Source organism: Periophthalmus magnuspinnatus, chromosome 8 (assembly GCF_009829125.3).
Source record: "Periophthalmus magnuspinnatus isolate fPerMag1 chromosome 8, fPerMag1.2.pri, whole genome shotgun sequence".
NCBI lineage: Eukaryota > Metazoa > Chordata > Actinopteri > Gobiiformes > Gobiidae > Periophthalmus > Periophthalmus magnuspinnatus.
Genome location: NC_047133.1, coordinates 1,579,996 through 1,588,015, shown reverse-complemented (window position 1 = coordinate 1,588,015; position 8,020 = coordinate 1,579,996). Strand labels below are relative to the sequence as shown.

The following is an 8,020-nucleotide window of genomic DNA, read 5'->3' as shown; positions in this document are numbered from 1 at the left end:
TCCAGGGATGTATAAAAGTCCTTGAGTATGTGGTTTAGTTCTTCTGGTGGCTGTGTTGGCCCTGGATTCAGCAGGAAACTCCCTGAATTGTATAGATGTTTACTTCTATTCCACACAACAACGCCTGCACTTATGTTTCCTTCACCTATAAATATGTATGACACATCCTCTCACACCAACAGATGCACAGTGAACTGAAACTATTGTGAGTCTACGGGGATTCAGACTGTCACGCTTCAACACCTACAGTATCGGCCAGTATTTTACTCTCGTACTCTAACCAGACGACACAAAAAATACCACACTGTACATACTTTTGTGCATTATTTGATATGTAGTGTAGAGAGTAATGGAGAGCACACGTTTCATGTTTCCTAGAGCATCGCAGGGCTTCAAAATAATGTAGAACTGCAATTTTGAAATGTGTTTAGTGGTTTTGCTGCTGCATTAAGTTTATTCACACAGTTGATTCATTATTTTAGTCCTAGGGCAAGACACTTCGCCCACCTCACCCCCGTATGAATCTGGTGTGTGATTAGTGGTATTATTATTATTATTTATATTTTATTATTATCATTATTATTATTTATATTTTATTATTATCATTATTATTATTTATATTTTAGTAGTAGTAGTGTATGCATTTTATAGTTAATAGTTTCCAAAATAAATAACACAACTTAGCAATAAAAATATTTAAAAATTATGGATCCTTGAGGAGAGGGAGAGACTAGACTCATTTGTATTGTCAGATTTCCGTTTAAATGCTCGTTCTCTTACCTGTGGGACGTCTTGTGTACCTTCTGTAGATGACCAGCCAAAGGGCCAGAGCCAAAATGGAGCCCAGAGTGACCAGCAGCACAGCGATCCACAGGGTGGGGTTAACCGTGGTCAGTGTCTTGGGGGGCGGCTCTGAAAGCAACAACGTCAAGTCTAATCACTGATATCGTGCATAATGAATCACGTCGTCGCTCTTACCAGTGGGTGTCGGATGTCTGAGCCCAAAGTTCTGGGGCATGCACATTTTAAGCAGACTGTCCCATTTCTTTCCAGGTGAACAGCTCTTTTTGGACATCGCAGAGAAAACATGAAATGACGCTGTTCTGTTGTTGGGGATTCTCACTCTGCAGCCATTTGGTGACGAGAGCTGAGGATTTACTGCTGCAGCTCAGAGACGTTTCAGTTCCTGTGTTAAGAGGAAAGGGTGTGTCCCCTGGGACTCCAGACAGAAAAGAACAGTTTGACCTCAAGGGGCTCCCGTACATGATTAAATATACAATGTAAATAATATAATATGTTTAAGGTTAAGGGTTTTGAAAGTGAGGAAATTCCCATCGAGGCACATGGTGACATTAATATTTAGTTAGAAAAGGTGATGTTTCCAAAAAAAGCTCATATGCAAATGCAGAGCAGAAAAGTCTCACTGTAGTTTGTTTATCAGGCATAAAGTCGACAATAATAAGACGGAGTTTATCATTTTTACCAAGAATAAACCCAGATTATTTTAGAACTGGAGATGAACACAGCAGGTTTTCAATAGTAAAACACTAAATCATTTTATTTCAAAACGTGAGACACAACAGTCACGACATGAGCTGATTCAATTATTCAATGTTGATTGCTGGGTAGTTTTGTGACGCTGAAACCTGAATTTCCATTAAAATCAATAAAGTATCTACTGTAGATGGATCAAGCCACTTCAGTAGAACGAGCCCTGAGTAAATTCAATTATAAAAACATTGCACATTGTCATAATATATAAATTAACATATTAAGACGCAACACCTTAAAATTCTAAATGTCTAAATTCAGATTTGGCAGTTTGACAAATGTAACTCTCCACACACACAGACATTTCCATTTACAGACGTTCACATGTGACTCGTACCGGCGCCACTTTGACCCGTCTAAAGTATCAAGGACTGAAGAGAAGAGGCTCCATCGGGACAAAAGTGTAGTTGTAGAAGCGCGGCAGTCCCACGTGGCTGATGTTTATGAACTTGTCCCATCTGAACATTGGCAGTCCCCCCTGTGAGGTCGGCCCGTTCACCGCCTCAGCTCTGAAGTCTGCGGCCATGTGGAAGTCTGTCACCTGCACAGAGACCAAAACAAGACGCTGGAGTAAACGTCTGGACTGAATGTGACGACGCAACTTTGACCTGAATCTTCTCACAAGAAAAGACTCAAACACAAGCTTTATTTTGAGTATTTGACTGTAGTTTCTTCCACTGACCTTCGTGTCGTAGCAGCCTCCTGGAGACGGGTGCACCTCCTTCAGGTCGTTGCGGCAGCAGATGGACTTACAGGGGTCGCTCTTGGAGTATGGATCCTTCTTGTAATCTGACGAAACAATTTTAAGACCATGGGAAATGATGCTTTTGTTTTCTCTAAATGTTTCAAATTTGACAAATCTTTCCATTTTTCAAACTCTATTTTTAATTCGTTTTGTTGTCCATATTTCCTGACGGTGCAAACCTAAGCATCATTCTGCCAATATATGACTACTCCTTCTGTGTAAATGTAAACTATTTCACTTAAAAAGTCTGTCGTTCTGATGTCCTCATCCCTCATTTTCTCCATAAAACAAACACAAGAGACTATGGTGACATACTTTATAGATCAGCATCAAAAACTTTGCTCCACAAGCTGGATGTTCTTTATCATTCAGCCATTCGTTTTGTTACTGGTGCAGCGTTCAACACTCACCACTGTCGGCTTTACTCTCTGCTCAAGTGGCCATCTCTTCACACCCGCAGACAAACTCACTGGTTCATTTTCATTTACAAAGCTTTACTGGGTATGACCCCCTCATATCTCAGTTCACTGCTAAATATCCACAGCTCCAGCCGTGCACTCCGCTCCAACAGATACATACAGCTGTCAGTACCAAAGCTCGCACAGCCTTAGGCCAAAGCTCATTTCAGTTCTCTGCAGCAAGTGAATGGAACCATCTACAGCAGGATTTAAAACTTGGATCTTTTGTTTCTCTCTCTGTTTTTAAAAGCTCACTTTGTTTAATTTTAAAAGATCACTGCACATGTTTTTAACCACTATTTTACCTTCCCCTTTTAATGTTTTATTCTTTGATTTGTGAATTGTGTTTGTGTTTTATGTGTTTTATTGTTGCTGCCTATCCAGGTCGTCATTGTAAATGAGAAGTTGTTCTCAATTGACTCACCTGGTTAAACATTGAATAAATAAATAAATAAATAAATAGAGACGAGGTTGACGTAAAGGAGCATTCACTCAAACAGCGGTGTGAACGTGACAGTCCCATTCTGAGTCGCATTAAACGCCCGTTCGATCGGACATCAGAGCGACTCCAGTCACACTCTGGAGCGGGGCGAGTGTGGCGTCAACGTGGCTGACCTTGGGCCGACGTATGCATTTCGTTGTGCGAGTAGAAGTGTTTGGAATTGCGTAAAAAGCACTCTGATCACACATATATTATTTATATACACAACAGTCCAGTGTAATCAGACCTACTGTTGTATCTCATGATTTTCTTGAGTGATTTCAGGTCCGTCACCGCAGCCTGGTCCCGTCTGAAGATCTTGGCTCTGGGGCAAAGGTCATAAGAGAAATCCTCTCCAAACTTCTGCCACATCTGCCCGTACCCGCTCAGGTTGTAAATGTTCTCGTGGAAGGGAATGTTGTAGGATGGCCAGTAACCTGTAAGAAATTATCAAGAGAAACAGAATAGTTTAAGGTTCAATTTACATAAATGGAGGGAGTGGAATTTAAAAAAAAGAAAAAAATATATATAATAAATAAATCATTACTATATTACTGTAAATTAGACCTGGTGACTTTTGTATTTACAGCTTAAGATAATAAAAATATCCCACCAGAAAAGTTAAATGTTGCTCTTTTAACTTGCCCCTATAATTTGCACAGATAAACTGCCGCATGAATTGATCAGTGGAGACGTTTGAAGTGTTTTTTTTTACCGAGTCGTAAAGCTTGAGTCTGGTCCGATGACTGGACTAACCCTGGGATCTGCTCCACCACAGTCAGAGCGCCGTCATCCACACGCAGCCCCAGTTTCACTTTACTCCTGTCCACCACCATGTACTGGTTGTTGTATGTGCCTACGAGCAAATAAAATACAAATAAATACAGAACTCAACATAAAAAACGACTCAAATATCAATCATGTACCAGAGTTATAGAGTGAGAAAATGTCTGCCCACTCTTCTCCGGTAGAGGCCAAGCTGTGGGCCAGTCGAACTCGCTGCCACGCCAGTAAACTCTCAGGGGTGATCAGCTTAAAGAGATCATCGTTGAAGACGTTGTTAGTGGTTTGCGTCATCATCAGACCACTGCCCAACAGGTAGAAGTCATCCAGAGACACCAAGAACCCTGCAAGAAAATGTGAGCTCCGTCAGACAGAATAAGGCACATTGGGAGAGTGGACTGTTTTTTAATAATATGATGAATAAATGTACTATTACTGCTTCATAAACAGTGTGTTACATCTTTTCCCAGAGCTTTAATATATAAAATGTATTGTGTACTTGAATAAATCAGTATTTTCTCATGGTATTTCTTCAGCCTCTGCTTTGAAACCACTGGATCCACTATTTCACTCCGCCCTTCGTTTTATTACAGGTGATGGATTTGTAACTCTTCACTCTATGAAAAAGTGGGTTGACCATCACTCTGTTTGAAGAGAACAGCACTGCATTAAGTTTATCTATAAGGGATTACTTCAAAAACTGCCAGAATCCCTCACCTGCTTGTTAATTATTGATACCAGAACATTTAACACCAGATCACATGATGCATAAGGCTAAAGACGAGCTGCACCAGAACTGAGACGGGAAAGAGGCTTTTCGCTGTTTTGCTTCACAAAAATGGAATATGCTCCAAGGAAAAGCAAAACTGGACACGTTGGTGACACAATTGCAATTTAATAATCCGACAACAAACTTTTATACACGCACCTGCACTTGTTATTGATGTTTTATATGGACTTATTAGTTTTGATTGTTTTTTTTTTCGGTTTGTGTTGTATTTTAAACAGGGCACCCATGAAAAAGAGAGCCCAAGTGTCTCATTGGGTCCCCCTGTATAAATAAAGATAAATAAATAAATAAACAGTGTGTGTTTCTTGCCTGGGTAGCTGCTAAAAGACAGTTTTCCAGTAGCTGTGTTCGGTTCTGCCACGTTGAAGTCCCAGTGTTTGTAGATCCTCATCGTGGCGGCGTAAGTGTACCAACTGGAATGGGCAAACAGCAGGTTCTCAAAACCAGGAAGCATCTGAGGATTAAAGTATTACTCATTCAGTAACGATTCAATGCCCTGGGTCACTGCAAGTAGATTTAAAATGTGGTATAAACAGCCAGATAATTAAAACACTTCACATTTATAGTGCGCTTGGATGATAGATTGAATGGAAACAACTTTATTTACCTTCTAAAATACATGATTATTATTGTTTTTGTTGTTTTATCGTCTTATATTGGGACCTAAATGATCACGATTAGATTTTAATACATTCCAGTCAAGACAAACGCTGTGTGAGACTTTAAAATATAATCTATTCATTTTACAAAAGCATTTTCACACATAATAGCTACCACGGAAACTTCTAACAGGGTCAAAGTTTTTCTTCTAATCAGACACCTTGTTTCTAAGAAAGAGTAAGCGGAAAAGAGCAAGTGACTGTGGCTAAAGGTTCAAACGACAGTATATGTTTGTGACTCGTGTTTTGAAATGAGTAATTGGTCTTTTAGCCAAATAAACTCAACATCCCTGATATAAAAGCGGTTTCAAGTTTGCAGGTTTTGTCGTTTTTGTTTTGTCTTCTGACCTTGATAAGGGCAGAGCAGTGTCCCATCCCGGGAAGTTTAAAGTCTCGGAGCGGCGGGTGGGAGGGGTTCAGGGCTGGGATCAGATCCAGCAGATCTCCGACGGCGTTCAAGAACTGCACGTCAAACTTTGAGAATGGCTTTGGGAAAAACAGCAGATAAACACCTGTTAGAGCATAAATGACAGTGACACATACGAGAATTTAACTGTATTTTATTTTCCTACAGGGGATTATTGTCTGTGACCTTTTGCTGCATTTACTGTCATGAATTGAATACGTTTTCTTCTTCCTTCTCGAGCTCATATAAGAACAAATCTGTGACATGTGCATTAAGTTTATCTGCTCGAGTGCTCGAAATAAATGAAATTGAGGATAATTTGGGGCCAGTGTAATTCTAACAGGGGACAGTGTTTAAATACAAAGCTAACACTGACAAACATAAACAAACAAACATTTAATCCATTCTTTAGGAGCTTTTTAGTGTAACCAGGTCCCATCTCTGGAGCTAGGGCAAAGTCTGACCTGCAGACTCCGCCCAGACTTTTTGAGCTGACTTGGATCACAAACTATTGGAATCCTGTAATCGTGAATGCCATCTATTCAGTTTAGCTTGAAATTGTTGTCATAGTGTCAATCTGTGTGACAAATATGATACATGATCACTTCCTTCTGATGCACGATCGCTTCCTTATTTTTACAATCAGCAATACAATGAAAGAAACCAGTTTGTAAATGTCAAGTGTTACGTAAGAGCACGTCTTTCACTTCACTTGCCCGGGCATAAATTTGTAGTAGTAGTAAAAAATAAAGTTAAATCTGTCAACTGGACAAAAAGTTGTAGGAGTGAAGACGTTTCGCTGCTGATTCTTTGGCTTTTACTCTGGATCAGACCTGAACGACAGGATTTACACAGACATCTTTGTACCTCTATGTTTTAGAGCGTAAAACAAACCTTTTTCCCACTTTTCTTGGCCCAAGCATTGACTCCAGCGAGTAGCCCGTCCATCTGTGCCACGATGAATCCTGCATGTGCCCAAAGAGGATCACCGCTCTGCTTCAGTTTCACTTGGGATCTGACCCATGAATCCTGTTTGCTACACGTACAATTTAATCTGAGTTAAATATCATAACGCAAAACAGTAATTTAACATAAAGAGCAGCAGCTTACTCCATGAAAGTTTGAACAAGGCCGAGTGTCCCATTGTCACGGATTAACTGTGGAAACATGTTGGTGCGGTGATCCATCATCTGCCTGAAATTACAAGCAACAAGGAAAACAAAACACGTAAACTGCAGCTTAAGATGACAGCAGTAACACTTGCCCTATATAGGTTACATAAGTGGATTTAGATGAAGCACGAGACATCTTTCCAATAGTGCCCAGGCAGCACATTCCTGACACTTACTGCGCCGTGAGGAAACCTTCCAAGTATCCAGCCAAAAAGAAGGTGATTTCATCTTTCTCCTTGGTCTGTCCATAACCCGCACGGATCTCCAGGACACTCCAGCCCGTGCTGTTTAAGGTGTTGTTGAGGTAACCGTACGCATCCCCCTCGGTCTCCAGAACTCCCTCCTTCAGCACCACAGTTTTGTGAGTGGGGTCCCAGTAAACAGTGGCTGCAGACACTGAAACACATCCATAAAACATCAGTGTCTGCACAGATTTATAACATGTAGGGTCTCTGTAATGATTAAAATATGAAAATGCACAGCCACAGTCAATAATAAAACTGTGTCATTAGTGATTTATTGCTGTAATGTTAAAGAAGTGTGTGTCAAACGCAGGATATAGACAAAAATTAACTTGCACTACCTGGTAACAACACACTCCCTTCAATAAACTACAAAAGCTCGACTTGTGCATGATATTACAGTCAACAGATGTAACTCTGCGTGTCAGAAACCTGATATAATCCACACTAGAGCTTTTCCCGAGTCACATGATCCTGACATACTCACTGTTTGGAGCAGAGAGGGTCCCAGCAGAGCACGTAAAAGCAACTAAAGCACAAATGCACTGCCAACGCGTGAAAAACATCTTGAAAGTCTACGTTTTCAGCGATCTAGAACAGCCAAAAGTGGTGGGAGCTACGAAGCTACGAAGTGCTTTCCATTTAGCAGCGAAGGGATTTTTGAGGCGGTGTGTTTCCTGATTGGTTGAGTTTGATAAACACCGGTGTGTCCTGCGCTGTGCTGGTGAATGGA

At 40.6% G+C, this 8,020-nt stretch overlaps 1 protein-coding gene across 1 annotated transcript; it reads right to left on the bottom strand.

Moving 5' to 3' along the window:
* Positions 1 to 1,432: 1,432 nt before the first annotated feature.
* Positions 1,433 to 7,953, bottom strand: plbd1a (phospholipase B domain containing 1a). The gene is made up of 11 exons (XM_033970839.2): positions 7,775 to 7,953; positions 7,222 to 7,441; positions 6,984 to 7,067; positions 6,768 to 6,909; positions 5,816 to 5,953; positions 5,118 to 5,262; positions 4,162 to 4,362; positions 3,951 to 4,091; positions 3,487 to 3,672; positions 2,234 to 2,340; positions 1,433 to 2,092 (listed from the first exon to the last, which is right to left on the bottom strand). Exons 1-11 carry the CDS (start codon positions 7,851 to 7,853, stop codon positions 1,916 to 1,918), a joined length of 1,620 nt encoding a protein of 539 aa, XP_033826730.1. The 5' UTR covers positions 7,854 to 7,953; the 3' UTR covers positions 1,433 to 1,915.
* Between the last annotated feature and the right edge of the window lie 67 nt (positions 7,954 to 8,020).

What these genes read in the sequence shown, in the direction of transcription:
- plbd1a (XM_033970839.2), bottom strand. Translation starts at nt 7,853, where the DNA reads ATGTTTTTCACGCGTTGGCAGTGCATTTGTGCTTTAGTTGCTTTTACG. An exon ending in ACTGCTCTGCCCTTATCAAG is followed by an intron (nt 5,263 to 5,815) that starts GTCAGAAGACAA and finishes TTTAATCCTCAG; the next exon opens with ATGCTTCCTGGTTTTGAGAA. An exon ending in GAGGCTGCTACGACACGAAG is followed by an intron (nt 2,093 to 2,233) that starts GTCAGTGGAAGA and finishes GTCTCTGTGCAG; the next exon opens with GTGACAGACTTCCACATGGC.